At 40.0% G+C, this 15,698-nt stretch overlaps 1 protein-coding gene across 1 annotated transcript in view; it reads left to right on the forward strand.

Annotated features, from left to right (window-relative positions):
* NDRG3 (NDRG family member 3) overlaps positions 1-15,698 on the forward strand; it is a 70,475-nt gene that overhangs the window by 46,618 nt on the left and 8,159 nt on the right. Inside the window, 5 exon segments of the mRNA XM_081832832.1 lie at positions 482-568; positions 7,817-7,873; positions 13,862-13,965; positions 15,170-15,235; positions 15,359-15,418. Of these exon segments, the coding sequence (XP_081688958.1) occupies positions 482-568; positions 7,817-7,873; positions 13,862-13,965; positions 15,170-15,235; positions 15,359-15,418 (374 nt within the window).

Genomic DNA, 15,698 nt, shown 5'->3' on the forward strand with positions numbered 1-15,698 from the left:
TGAGTGATAGACAGCCTTCTGGGGTGGGGTGGTATCACCCATTCAGTGGTTTCTGAAAAAAAATAGAAGCTCCTTTTGGGGACAAGGGCATAGGAGTGTGAAATTCGCCAGTCTGAGCCTCAGCAGCCCCTTATGCCAGGTACTTACAAGGGTAGTTTCCCAGCAGGGAAGACCCACCATGAGCTAAACTGCAGAGATGCCAAGTTCCTTCCTCTGCTGCAGAAATAAATACCATGTCTCCTCCCAGATCCTTGCAAGGCAAGATCATTTGATAGCACTTTAAGGAACTGGTTTTCCAGTTGCTAAGTCAGTCTTAAAGAGCAATTTTTCCAAATATTCTTCCTAGCACCTCTCTGAAGTGTTACTTTCAAATCTGAGGCATTATGGCATAATGCATAAGAAGTGATTAACCATGCTCCAGTTTTTTTAAAAGAATGCTGGGAGTGGAACTTTCAAACGTTGTCTTTGTCTCCTATTTCAGCTCAGTCATCCAGAGCTCGTGGAAGGCCTTGTGCTCATTAACGTTGACCCTTGTGCTAAAGGCTGGATTGACTGGGCAGCTTCCAAAGTAAGCACCAGATGGTATTCATTGGCTCATCTTGGTCCCTTCTCAAAATGTCCTACTTTTATTTTTATTTTTTCATTGAAGTATATCCAGATAAAGGCAAAAACTTTTAAGTGTACAGCTTGATGAATGTAATTACATATGTAATTGCCACTCAGTCAATATATAGACTATTTCCACCTCCGAGGATTCCCTTGGGCCTTTTCTTTAATTAATACTTCCTCTCCTTCCCAGATAGAACTGTTACTCTGATGTCTGTCACCATAGATAGGTTTTCTGTATTCTTAAACTTCATATAATTAGAATGATAGAATATATATTCTTTTGTATCTCGCTTCTTTCATCCATTGTTGTTAGTGATCCACCTTCATGTTAGGTGTAGTGGTAGTTCTTTTCATTTTTTTATTGTTATTTATTTATTTATTGGGGGGGCAGAACGGGAGAGAGAATCTTAGGCAGACTCCATGTGCAGCACAGAGCCCAGCGTGGGGCTCGATCTCACAACCCTAAGATCATGACTTGAGCTGAAATTAAGAGTCAGATGCTCAACTGACTAAGCCACCTGGGTGCTCCTCAGCATGTTTTTAATTCTTGTTTAGTAGTCTATGGTGTGAATAGACAAAATGAGTTGTTTGTTATTTGCTTGTTATGAATAAAGTTCCTGTGCACATTCTTTTACATGTCTCTCAGTAGACCTACACATTTGTTTCTCTTGGCTCTGTACCTAGAAGTGGAATTGCTGGGTCATAGGGCAGTTGCATGTTTCGCTTTGGTAGCTACAGACAATGTTCCAAAGTGTTCGGCCAGCTTACACACCAGTGATGTGTGGAAGTCCCAGCTGTTCCACACCCTCACCAACATTTGATAGTCATTTTAATTTTTGTAAAACAGGAGCAGTTTTATTTGTAATAATTTGTTTATTTCTATATGGTACCCATCACCAAAATAGCTTTAGTTATTAAAAAACAATTTTGGGGGGCACCTGGGTGGCTTAGTCGGTTGAGTGTCCAACTCTTGATCTCAGCTTAGGTCTTGGTCTCACATTGCCCATCTCAGTAGCCCAGCATGGAGCCTACTTTAAAAAAAAAAGGGTAAAAGAACAAAAAAAACCCTAATTTTTAATTATACCATCTTTTTTATTTTAAATGATGCTTATGGGTAAATAATGCTGGGTTTTAATTTGTATTTCCATAAGGGCCCATGATGTCTGAGCACCTTTTTTGAAACTTACTGGCCATTTCAGTATCCTCTAAGGAAGTGACTGTTCAGGTCCTTTGCCTTTTTTTCCTTAATTGGATTGCTAGTCTTCTTCTTACTGATCTGTAAGCTTTCTTTACATATTTTGCATATAAATCCTTTGGTGAGTACATGTAAATATCTTCTGGCAATCTGTGGTTTGCATTTTCACTTTTTTTTTTTAAGATTTTATATATTCATTTGACAGAGAAAGTACAAGCAGGGAGAGCAGCAGGCAGTGGGAGAGGGAGAAGCAGGCTCCCGGCTGAGCAGGGAGCCCAATGGGGGGCGCCATCCCAGGACCCTGGGATCATGACCTGAGCTGAAGGCAGACGCTTAAACAACGGAGCCACCTAGGCGCCCCACATTTTCACTCTTTTAATGAGTGAAATGAATGAATGAGTCACCCTCTTCACTGTACCCCAAATAACTAGCAACTGCACCAAAAGATGGGTAGAATTGAAGATGTTTGCTATCTGAAAAATGAAGATATTTGCTATCTACATAGAATTTACTATTTAGATAGAATGTTATCTACAATCTGTTCAAGGAGATAGGAAACTACAGGAGTATATTCTAATTGATGGAGGATCGTAGAGCCCAATGGTCAAGAAAGAATTCTTCAGATGTTTACTGTACAAAAAGGTGTATTTATTATAGCAAGGGGATAGGACCCATGGGCAGAAAGAGCTACACTGGGATTTTGAGGAGCTATTGATGATATACTTTTAAGTTTGGGGACTGGTAATAACCTAAGTCTCTCAGGGGAGTTTTGCACGTTAAAGAAGAGTTATAGGATCCTGGAGGTCTGGCTATTGTCAAGATAAGGTGGTTTTTAGTCTCTAGCAAAACATTAAGGCAGCCATGAGTTCCTTGAGGAATGTCACACATATCCCACCTCTGGAGAGTGTTAGCTTGTGCTTTGCCCTCAGTTTACCTTTTGCTCCCTCATCGTAATGACTTTACAAATATAAACAATCCCAGCAACAACCAGAGTGAAAAGAGGGAATAAGGGTAAAAGCATAGTATTATATAACTTTTGCATTGAACTGACCTGTGCTTAAAAAGTCATTCACTGTTTTTAGATTGGAAAAGGAATTACTTTTGAAACATTTTTCAGTATTAACATACTAATGTTATTTGTATGTTATTTTAATCTGAAACTATGAGGTTGAGATTAAAGCAGTGATGTTATAAAGTTTTTCAGAGAATAACCCAAGCTTTCATTACCTGCTAAAAGATGCCTAATGTAGTAATCTCATTTTTAAACAAATACCTACTTATAAGTATTTTTAAGTTGCCATAAGTGTTTATTCTAATACACCACTGGATATAGTCTCCAAAATACCACTACCCAGCTTGTCATATGTATCAAGAATCTTTAGTGATATTCAGCCATGAGATTCAGTAATTCAATATTTAGGAACTTACCTGAAGGATAAATAGTGATACTTACAAAGATTTAAATAGAAGGATAATAATTTTAAGAATCTAATACCTGTCTAGGATTTGCTGATGTGATTTGATGGGGGAGTCCAAGAGTGAATGGTCAAGAAAGAATTCTTGAGACAAAAGTTTTTGGTGCAAAAAGGTCATTTTATTAAAGCACAGCGACAGGACCCAGGGGCACAAAGAGCTGTATTAGGATTATGAGGAGCTATTGATTATATACTTTTAAGTTGGGAGGGGTGGAAGGAAGTTTCCAAAAGGATTTTCATATGTTAAAGAAGACTTAAAGCATCCTAGAGGCCTAGCTATTGTCAAGCTAAGGTGGTTTTTTCCTCTAGCAAAGTATTAACCTTAAGATTGGGAGCTCCTGGAGGAATGTCACACTCTACCTGTCCCAAGTATCTGTCAATGGGCTAGAGTTAAAAGGTAATTTTTATCTACCTTTCCTTTTGCCTTTGTTCTCTACATCATTTGCTATGTACCAGGCACTGTTTCTAAATGTTCTATGTATGTTCAAACTTGTCATTCTCAGGACAACCTAGTGAAATTATTACTATTACTATTATGTAATATTACTATTATGTAATATTACTATTATTAATAGTAATAGTAATATTATATAATAGTATATTATTATTATATAATATTATTATTATTATCCCACAGAGAAATTAGATCATTTGCTTAAGGTCACACAGCTAGGAAGTCAAAGAGCCAAAATACTCATTAAAGCCTTGTTTTTAGGGCTAAAAGATGGAAACAGCCTAGGTGCCAATACTATAGAGCAACAAAATTTGATACAACCATAGAGAGGAATATCCTGCAACCAAAAATGTGTTATTTGGTTATTTAAAGAAATGAGAAAATTCTCATGTTTAAAAAATAGAAAAAACTATATATGTCCCAATTTTGTTAAAAAGATATGCATAAGAAAAGAGGGAAAATAATTTGGGCAGGCTCAGTCTGATGCAGAAAATGTTGGGGTTCGGATCCAACAAGCCAAGAAAGAACTCTTCTTTTTTTTTTTAAATGCGAGAAGCTTTTTTTTTTTTTTTTTTGAGAGAGAATGAGAGAGAGCACAAGAGGGAAGAGGGCAGAGGGAGAAGCAGACCCCCTGCTGAGCAGGGAGCCCGATGCGGGACTCAATCCCGGGACTCCAGGATCATGACCTGAGCCGAAAGCAGTCGCTTAACCAACTGAGCCACCCAGGCGCCCGCCAAGAAAGAACTCTTGGTGATGTCTTCAGTGAAAAAAGGACAGGACCTGTGGTCAGAAAGAGCTGCACTGGGGTTGTGATGGGTGACTGATTATATACTTTCAAGTTGGGAGAGGGTTAGGGATAGTTGTAAGTCTCTAAGGAATTTTAGGAGCAAGGTTTCCAGGACCTTGAGGGGGCTAGCTATTGTTAGGAAAAGGTCATTCATTACTATCTAGTAAAACCCTGGTCATGAGACCCTTCAGATGTAGATCAGTGGGCCATATGCTTGGAGGATGATTGCTAACATGTATCTTGGCGGGGGTAGAGATAAAGGGAGTTTCCAAAGGAATTTTTTTTTTTTTTTTTAAGATTTTTATTTATTTATTTGACAGAGACACAGTGAGAGAGGGAACACAAGCAGGGGGAGTGGCAGAGGGAGAAGCAGGCTTCCCGCTGAGCAGGGAGCCCGATGTGGGGCTTGATCCCAGGTTCCCGGGATCATGACCTGAGCCAAAGGCAGACGCTTAATGACTGAGTCACCCAGGCGCCCCTAAAGGAATTTTCTTTTAGAGAGGAGGTGGGGAGGGGCAGAAGGAGAGGGTGGGAAAGAATCCCAAGCCAGCCCCACACCCAGCACAGGGGGGCTTGATCTCACAAACCTGAGATCATCACCTGAGCCAAAATCAAGACTCAGACACTTAACCTACTGAGCCACACCAGGCGTTCCTCCAAAGGAATTTTTATATGTTAAAGAAAACTTACAGGATCTTTGGGTGCCAGGATAAGGGTAAGCGAAGATTGCCTTTTGCCCTTAGCAGAGTATCAACATGGAGGCAGCTGAGCTCCCAGAGGAAGGTCACTCTGTTTCGAGGCCTTGTCAATGGGCTATGGCCAGTAAGGAAATTTAATTTTTTCATTTGCCTTTGTTTCCCACATAAAGTAAAACATCCCTACTCTTCATTTCAGGGTTATGAGTTCAAGTCCCACATTGGGTGTAGAGATTACATAAAAAAAATAAAATCAGGGCGCCTGGGTGGCTCAGTTGGTTAAGCGACTGCCTTCGGCTCGGGTCATGATCCTGGAGACCCAGGATCAAGTCCCGCATCGGGCTCCTGGCTCAGCGGGGAGTCTGCTTCTCCCTCTGTCCCTCCCCCCTCTCATGTTCTCTCTCAAATAAATAAATAAAATCTTTAAAAAAATAAAAAAAAATCAATAAAAATTCTGGTCTTACCCACTATATTTTAAAAAAAAAGGAAAAAGGGAAAAGAATTTGTTACTAGTAGTTATATCTTTGGCTGGTAGCATTACAGATGATTTTTATTTTCTTTTTCATATTCTGTGTTTTCCTAATTTTCTATGATAAGCATGAATTGCTTTTAAATTACTTTAAAATATTAAAATATTCCACCTACTAGAATTTTAAGAAACAAACGAACAAAGGCAGGAAAAAAAAGAGACAAACCAAAAAAGAGACTCTTTAACTGGAGAACAGATGGTTACCAGAGGGGAGGTGGATGGGGGGAGGGGTGAAATAGGTGAAGAGGATTAAGATTACATTTACTTTGATGAGCACTGTGTAATATACATAATTGTTGAATCACTATATTATACACCTGAAACTAAGATAACATACTGTATGTTAAGTACACTAGAATTTAAAAAAAAAACTCCACCTACCAGTAGACTAGATTCTAAAAAATTTATACATTTCTGCCCACATTTAAGTTCTAGAGAAATATGCATACTCTAGATTTGGGTGAAATATATTACTGATGCTATTGCCAGATACTGTGGAAATTCTTTCTTATAATTGGACTTATTTAAAATTTGTTCTAATTCCTGTCTAGTTATGTGGTTGTGTTAAAATTTACCTGAACATTCAGTAATGTATAATAAATTATGTGTAGGGGCGCTGGGTGGCTCAGTCAGTTGAGCGTCTGCCTTCGGCTCAGGTCATGATCTCAGGGTCCTGGGATCGAACCCCACATCAGGCTCCCTGCTCAGCGGGAAGTCTGCTTCTCCCTCTCCCCCTGCAGTTCTCCCTGCTTGTGCCCTCTCACAGTCTGTCAGATAAATAAAATCTTTAAAAAAATATGTGTAATAACCTAATAAAATTATTATGAAACTTGAAAATGACCTTATGAGTATTAAACATGAATGGTTATTAATTCTAATTATCTTTAACTTATAATGGTTTGATCATTGGTAACCCCTCTGAAGATTTCTGGGCTTCTTTCTTCCTTAATCTTTCTGGGACCATGTGATCCTGCTCTACCCATATCCATGTCTGTCTCCTCATCTCCTCTTCTCCATCTGCACTCCCAGTTCAGCACTTCACCTCTCATCCAAGTCAGCAGTAGGAATTAAGCATAAAACCAAGGAAGAAGGCTACAGAGAATCAGCAACATAATTTGAGTTGGAAATTTTTCTGAAAATAGACTGGCAGTCTGCAGATTTGCACAGATTGCTGCATTTATTAGACTGTGATATGCATCATTTTGAAATGGATAAAATTATGAGAAAAATGTTCAAAATGCAAGAACATCGGGTAAACATAGCAATTTCCTCCCACTCCCTGAAACGAAGATAGCAAAAACTGGAGGAAAGAAAAAAATCATTTTTGTCTCTTGGATGCCTTGGGAGTAGTCTTAAGTCAATCCTTACTAGCCATGAATCCAGTGTAAATGCAGAAATATAGGCAGGAATGAAGTAGCTAATAGCCAAGAGTTCTAGGTCTTGAGTTTTCAAAGAAGGAATGACCAGCATTTCTTCTACCCACCTTTTTCTTTTCTGTTGTTTTTTTTTTAAGGGGTGCCTGGGTGCCTCAGTCAGTTAAGTGTCTGCCTTCGGCTCAGGTCATGATCCCAGGGTCCTGGGATTGGCCGCATCTGGCTCCTTGCTTGGTGGGGAGCCTGCTTCTCCCTCTCCTTTTCCCTCTGCCTGCCGCTCGGCCTGCTTGTGCTCTCTCTGTCAGATAAATAAAATCTTCTTTAAAAGAAGATTTTTTTTTTTTAATTTATTTGAGAGAGAGAGAGAGAACATGATGGGGGGAGGGGCTGGGGGGGAGGGGAAGATCATGACCTGAGCCAAAGGCAGACACTTAACCAACTGAGCCACCCAGGCACCCCTCCAGCCACCTATTTCAAAGCAGGTGATATTATTTCCCTGGAAGGGAGACAGTTGTTTTCTGACTTGGTTCTTGTTCTCATGTATCTTGAAACCACCACCTCATGAAAATGTGTGACACTGAGTTGTGCTTTTGTTTGTTGAGGGATAACATATGTACAATAAAGTGCACTTATCATAAGTGGACAACTTGATAAATATGTATGCTTAACTCCCTTGACACAAAGCTTTTATCTTTTCAGCTCTCAGGCTTGACAACCAATGTTGTGGACATTATTTTGGCTCATCACTTTGGTCAGGTAAGTGCCTGTTCCAACCAGGACAGCTGTTTGTTGGCTTGCAGCAAAACCTTATTTACCTCAGGAAAGAGGGGGTACCTTAGAATTCACCTGATCCTTGTGGGTGCCACTTCCAGTGCAGAGTGTGATGCATGTGGTCCAGCAAAGGCCAGTCTTAGGGGAGAGGCATTAACTCAGTGCCCCATGGCTCTTGGCATTTGAAGAGATCCCCTCCCCCACCACCTGTTTCCCGTCAGCAGCTTTCTGTCTGTTAATGTTTGACAACATCACGTGCCTCATCAAACATCTTCAGAGCCATAATGAAGTCTGGGAAAGGCTTCACAGAAATAGAAATTTCAGAGAAAAAAGAAGCCAAAAGAAACAAATATCAATGCTTAAAGAACCTTAGAGATTCTTTAATTAGAGATTATTTTGTTCATTCCCATGTTTTACTGGTAAGGAAACTGAAGTCTATAGAGGAAATGACAGATATGGATAATTGCTGGGTGGGAGAGGAAACCCCAGTCCTCTTTTCAGAGGGAAGAGTGAGTTGGATAACAAGATTCTGAATGAGCTAATAAGTATCATTTTTTGTAAGAGTTGGGGAAGGATTGCTGTCGATTCTTCTTTAAATGTTTGGTAGAATACATAGTGACACTATCTGGGCCAAAGCTTTTCTTTGTGGATATTTTTTATGTTACTAATTTAATGTCTTTACTTATTAAAGATCTATTCAAAATTTTCTATTTCTTGAGATGCTTTAGGTGGTTTGTATCTTTCTAGAAATTTGTCCATTTCATCTCAGTTACCCAGTTTGTTGGCATAAATTATTCATAATACTCCTTTATAATTCTTTTTATTTCTGTAAAGTTGAAAACACTATCTTCTCTTTCCTCCCTGTTTTTAGTAATTTGAATCTTACCTCTTTTTCTTTGGCCGTCTAGCTAACCAGTTGTTGGCTTTATTAGGGTTTTTTCCTGTTCTTTTTAAATCCTCTATTTCAGGGGCTCCTGGGTGGCTCAGTCATTAAGTGTCTGCCTTCGGCTCAGGTCATGATCTCAGGGTCCTGGGATTGAGCCCCGTGTCGGGCTCCCTGCTCCGCGGGAAGCCTGGCTTCTCCCTCTCGCACTTCCTCTGCTTGTGTTCCCTTTCTCACTGTCTCTGTCAAATAAATACATACAAATCTTAAAAAAAAAATAAAATAAATTCTCTATTTCATTTATTTCCACTCTAATTGTTATTATTCCCCTCTTTCTGCTTGCTTTAAGTTTCCTCTTGTTTTTCTAGTTTCTTTCTGTTATTTAAGCAGGCTCCACCACGCCCAGCACAGAGCCCAACGTAGGGCTCTAACTCATGACCCTGATACGAAGACCTGAGCCGAGATCAAGAGTCAGGTGCTGGGGTGCGTGGGTGGCTCAGATGGTTGGGCGTCTGCCTTCGGCTCAGGTCGTGGTCCTGGGGTCCTGGGATCGAGTCCCACATCAGGCTCCTGGCTCAGCGGGGAGTCTGCTTCTCCCTCTCCCTCTGCCTCTCCCCCTGCTCATTCTCTCTCTCTCTATCTCTGTGTCTCAAATGAATAAATAAAATCTTTAAAAAAAGTCAGGTGCTTAAACAACTGAGCCACTCAGGTGCCCCTTCTTTTTCTGGTTTCTTAAGGTGGAAGGCTAGATGTGGATTTGAGATCAAGACTTTTTTTCATATAGGCATTTATAGCCATAAATTTCCCTCTCGATACCACGTTAGCTGCAGCACATAAGTTCTGACAGTTTCATTTATCTCAAAAGTATTTTCTAATTTCCTGTGATTCCTTAATCCATTAGTTACTTAGGAATATTTTATTCAATTTCCCAGATTTCCTTCTGTTATTGATTTCTAATTTCATTCCATTTTGATCAGAGGATATACTTAACATTTCATTCCTTTTTGAATGTATTAAGATTTATTTTATGTCCTAGCATATGGTCCTAACATATGGCCTCTCTGTTCTGTGTACGCATGAGAAGGATTTGTATTCATTCTGCAGCCATTAAGTGGAGTATACTCTGGGTGTCTTGTCAGGTCTGGTGGTTTACAGTGTTGTTCAGTTCTTCTCTTTCCTTGTGATCTTCTGCCTCATTATTCATACATAAATGAAAGTGAGGTATTACAGTTACCAACTATTACTGTTGCATTTTCTATTTCTCCCTTCAATTATCTGTTTTTGCTTTGTGTATTATGATTGTTTGTCTTCCTGATGTTACATTTTTATTTAACAGAACTTGAAACTAACCTTTTTCTCTTAGCCCCATCTTTACCCTCTGCTTGCAGAGAGAACTGGTGCCTAAAAATCTTGAGCCTTTCCAGGCTACTTGGTACATGTTCATGGATTTCTTTCACCCTCTCCACTGCCAGCCTAGCATAGCAGCCTTACTGAATCTGCTAAGTGAATGATTATAGTCTTTCTTCTGCTTTCCCACTTTCAAAATGTTATTGCTGTTGTTACTTTTCCTGTTGCCTTTGTCCTTATGAATTTATGACTTACAAAGAAAAATTTTTGCTGTTATTTTTATGATTTTTCTGGAAGGAGTTAAAGTTGTGTTTTAATCCATCATTTTTAATTGAAAGTCTCAAAGACTGTTATCTTTTCACATGTACTGGGTAGAGTGGGTACTCTCCTAAAGACATAGCATGCTTGGTTTTGACTGTAGACTTTAAAAACCAGTTCGCAAAATTTACAAAATTCCATGCTAAATGCTGTGGAAGAGACAAAAGTATGTAAGATACAGCCCTATTCTCTGGGGGTTCACTCCGTAGGGAGATATTCTATATAGAAATAACTATTGTAGCACAAGTAAAAAGGGATAAGTAATAAGAACTGCCCTTCATTGAACACCTACAAATTTCAGACAGAGGTTTTATGTATATTAAACTAATAATCTCATAGTAGGAATTGTATTATTCCCACTTTACAGATGAAGAATGAATTGGTTTCCAGCTAATAACATATCGAGGGAAGAGATTTTAAGCCACATTTGTGCCTAAATCTGAAGCTTTCCTCTTTCTACCATGCCAGGGTGCCTTAGGGCAGACACCATGAGGGGCCTAGAGGAATTCAAAGGCCGGAGAGATTTATTTCTGGTTTGGGGATCAGGGAAGGGCTTCAGTGTAGAGGAGGTATCCCAGTTGGGCCTTGAAGGAGAAATAAAATTTGACATTTTAGATTTGGGGAGGAATGAGGAGTAGTTTGCTCAAAAACAAAGAAAGGCTTCCTTTCCATTTTGTTGTCAACTTAGAACTACTCTTAAAAATATAAAGTCTTGGGGCTCCTGGCTGACTCAGTCGAAATATACAACTCTTGATCTCGGGGTTGTGAGTTTGAGCCCCACATTGGATATAGAGATCACTTAAATAAATAAACTTTTAGAAAAATAAAATTTAAGCAAGCAAATGTGTATATTGCTTCTAATATTTTGAAATGGAAACAAATAAGGTTTGGTTTGGTTTTTATTTTTTTTTTTTTTTACAAATAAGGTTTTGAAACATGAATCATCTCATCTTCACCAATAAGAAAAAACAACCATAGCGATATCCTCTTTTTTATCAAATTTGCAAAAATTAAAAAGAATGGCCATTTGTATTAATAAGGTTGTGGAGAAACAAGTAGTATAAATAAAGAAGGCAGCTCCATATTTCCTGATAAGGAATGATCTCTAATACTTTAAGGGGAGAAGCAAAGTGTAGAACATAAGTATGTCTAGCAGACCACAATTTGTGTTTGTTTTTTAAAGATTTTATTTATTTATTTGACAGAGCACAAGTATGCAGAGGGGCAGGCAGAGGGAGAGGGAGAAGCAGGTTCTCCACCGAGCAGGGAGCCCAACGTGGGGCTCGATCCCAGGACCCTGGGATCATGACCTGAGCCGAAGTCAGCCACTTAACCGACTGAGCCACCCAGGCACCCCAACAATTTGTGTTTTTTATTTTTTATTTTTATTTTTTCTAAGATTTTATTTATTTGAGGTAGAGAGAGAGTGAGAGAGAGATCCTGAGCAGGGGGGCAGAGGGAGAGGAAGAAGCAGACTCCCCACTTAGCAGGGAGCCCGATGTGGGGCTCGATTCCAGGACCCTGGGATCATGACCTGAGCTGAAAGGCAGACGCTTAACCGTCTGAACCACCCAGGCGCCCCAATTTGTGTTTAAAAAAAAAAAAAAGTGGGGAGTGGGAAGGCAATTTATACATAACAGCTTTACCTAAGAAGTTCCATTAGCACTTAAGCTAGTTTTACCCCTTTTGCACCATTATCATTTCTTCCCTCTTTTATCTCAGACTTTGCTGCTCAGGTTCCTCTCCAGACCTCGAAGGGAGAGCTGGCTACATATTTCATCTCTGATTATTGTGTGCTTCATTTGTTGTTTACTTTTTTTTTTTAGTAAAGGTTTTATTTATTTATTTGACAGAGAGAGACACAGCTAGAGAAAGAACACAAGCAGGGGGAGTGGGAGAGGGAGAAGCAGGCTCCCCGCGGAGCAGGGAGCCCGATGCGGGGCTCAATCCCAGGACCCCGGGATCATGACCTGAGCCGAAGGCAGACGCTTAACGACTGAGACACCCAGGCGCCCCTCTTGTTTACTTTTCTTATTATAATTTCTTTCCCATTTACCATATTTCCTCAGAGTGATTGTAGTGCCCTTTAGTTTCAGGTAGACTATGATCCATTTGGTCAGTTTCCAACTGTATTCTTGGCTCACTTTACTTATATGGTAGTAAGAATGCAAACAGATATTCTCCTTATCTATATTTCTCTATGAGGTTTGATGGTAACCTTTACACACTGCCTTGGATTAACTGGCTCTCTTACTATCCCTGATCCATTTCTTTCCTCCAAAGCAAGCATTTTCCCTTCTGCTTAAAACTGCTTTCTGGGTGTGTGTGCGCGCTTGTGTACTGTGTACACATATGTACATATATGTTTATGTACACAAGAACCTGGCAACTGTTCTGATGACCTGAGAAGGCCAGCAAGAGAGGGACCATTGGACAGTGGGTGGTGGGGGAGGAAGTCTCACTTCACTGTATAAACCGTTGGTTTCTCTCATATTTTATACCTTTAATAGTAATAGCAGTAAGATTAAATAAATGATAAATTGACTTAATAAAATATAAATGGAATGTAATCTATAATTTATAGCTATTACTGATAATATATAAATAAGAGATACACTGATTATATCAGTACAGATAAGTTATATAGATTTATGGCTAGTAAGAAAAATGTTACCTTGCCTTTTTTCTAAATTTTAGAATTTTTAAAGTAGTCTCTACACCCAGCGTGGGGATTGAACTCACAACCCTGAGATCAAGAGTTGTTTGCTGTACCCACTGAGCCAGCCTGGTGCCCCGCCTTCCATTTATTTTACACTTAACAGTTCATATAACTTTTCTATCTAATCTTTAAGACAGCCTTGTCAGGGGCACTTGGCTGGTTCAGTCTGTAGAGCATGCGACTCTTGATCTCAGGCTTGTGAGTTCAAGCTCTACATTCGGCGTAGAGCCTACTTTAAAAATAAAGAAAACAGCCTTGTCAGGTATCTGGTTATTATCTTCATGTTTTATGAGGAATGGCAGAACATGCAAGAAACACAAACTAGGGTTCTGAATAGTTAGGTGACCTGAGTTCTACCGCTAGTGCTTGAATCCAAGTCCAGTGCAGTTTCTGGGTGCTACCAGGTAAGAAGGAAATTGAGAGAAATCTCCAAGTTTTTACATTTGGCCTGGAGTTGGTGACCAGCCTTTGCCATAATAGATTCTTTGCACCCTCATCCGACACAGAATATGGCACTGAACCCGTATACTGCAGATAAAGACTTCAGCCATTCAGCCTACCAGTACAAGGGTAGGCCCTGGGCTCCGCCTCATTTCCCATCTTGAGCAGAGAGATTTAGCTTTGGGCATTGAGAGTGCAAACCAAACAACATAGACTTGTACTGTAGCTCACATGTTTACCTTGTGTCTCTTTTCAATTGTTCTAGGAAGAGTTGCAGGCCAACTTGGACCTGATTCAAACCTACAGGCTGCATATTGCCCAGGATATCAACCAAGAAAACCTGCAGCTCTTCCTGGGTTCTTATAACGGGTACAGTCGTTTCCTATTCCTCCACCTAAATGTAAACTAGGTCCAAAAAGATAAGGGACATTTGAGGGAAGAGGGGCAGGGGAAATAAACTACTTCTTTCAGTGCTGTGTCATGAGATTGCTTTCATGCTGTTCCACCACAGTAAAGGAGGAAGGGCTGTCAGACAGATAGGAAGACAGGTTTCAAGGAAAATGAATGGGGGCACCTGGCTGGCTCAATTGGTAGAGTGTGCAACTTGATTTTGGGGTCATGAATTCAAGTTCCATGTTGGGTGTAGAGATTACTTTAAAAAAAAAAAGAGGAAAAAGAAAAATGAATGCTGTTTGGGGCACATTCAAATACCATTTGTAGTTTTAGGATGTTTTGAGATTTAAAAAGTACCTAAGTTACATAGACACACACAAAAACATCCACGTAATGTGAGGCAGGACAGAAAAATACATGGAGAAGAGGCAAAGAATAGAAGTCTTGGGCCTCGATTCAGTTTCTCTTCACTGACGTCTTGTCATCAGGCAGAAGTAACACATGGACACTAGTAAATTCTCTTTTGCTTGTGTACATTCCAAAACCTACTGTCATGTCTCCCTCAGTCACTGAGAGAGTTGGATTCTTATCTTGGGACCAGTTTTTCCAAGGTTAAACATATTCACTCCTCCTAGCTTTCTGAGTACATGGGAAAAGATTGAGAAAATGGGTCAGCTGTAACTTATCTAAACTCACCCAGAGATTTTGAACCTGGTCTCTCCAACTCCTTTCTCTGTATAACAGAGCCTGTTTATTTTCAGTTGAAATCAGAAAGGTTTATTAAGTACTGCACTAAACTATGTTAATTACAAGTTTTCCCCAAAAAAAGTTCCCCTTCTCTTAAGGAATTTATTCCCATAAACTAGTTGGAAAATTAAACACTACAACTTGAGCATTTCAGTAGCATTGCTGTTGAGTTTTGAAGTTGCTTCTAAACTTCTGCATCCCATTGTACCCCTCAGGGTTGAGCCAGAAACCTTGTTCCTGCTCTGTACCACTCAGGATGCTACTAAAATGGCTACTCATGAATGAAGTGCACAAGGGCCCCTTCCCTCATCAGGTGTGAAGGAAAGATAGTTTCAAATTCCTTGATACATTTTGGTCTTCATAACCAGGAAATCATCTGAGTTGCCATGATTTTACCTGAAAGGGGTATTGATTGTTTCCTTTGTTTTTCTAGACGGAGAGACCTAGAGATTGAAAGACCCTTGCTGGGCCAAAATGATAACAAATCGAAGACATTAAAGTAAGTCCCTCGGTTTCCTTAGTAAGTTACTAAATATCTTTGCCTTTCATAAACTAATGCAGTATTCAGGGGAATGTAGGTGCTGTTTGCAGAATGTCACCTCTTAATTTTGCCTTTCCCCAGGTGTTCTACTCTATTGGTGGTAGGGGACAGTTCACCTGCAGTTGAGGCTGTGGTAAGTATGTCCTGATGTTGTGAAGATAAATGAGATTAAATGCAATAAAATATATACAGCATGGGGCGCCTGGGTGGCTCAGTCGTTGAGCGTCTGCCTTCGGCTCAGGTCATGATCCCAGGGTCCTGGGATCGAGCCCCGCATCGGGCTCCCTGCTCCGCGGGAAGCCTGCTGCTCCCTCTCCCACTCCCCCTGCTTGTGTTCCCTCTTTCGCTGTGTCTCTCTGTCAAATAAATAAAATCTTCCAAAAAAAAAAATGTATACAGCACCCTGCTGGCACACTAGAAA

The sequence above is a fragment of the Leptonychotes weddellii genome, chromosome 10 (genome assembly GCF_054177405.1).
Source record: "Leptonychotes weddellii isolate Sample4059 chromosome 10, ASM5417740v2, whole genome shotgun sequence".
In the NCBI taxonomy this organism is placed as follows: Eukaryota; Metazoa; Chordata; class Mammalia; order Carnivora; family Phocidae; genus Leptonychotes; species Leptonychotes weddellii.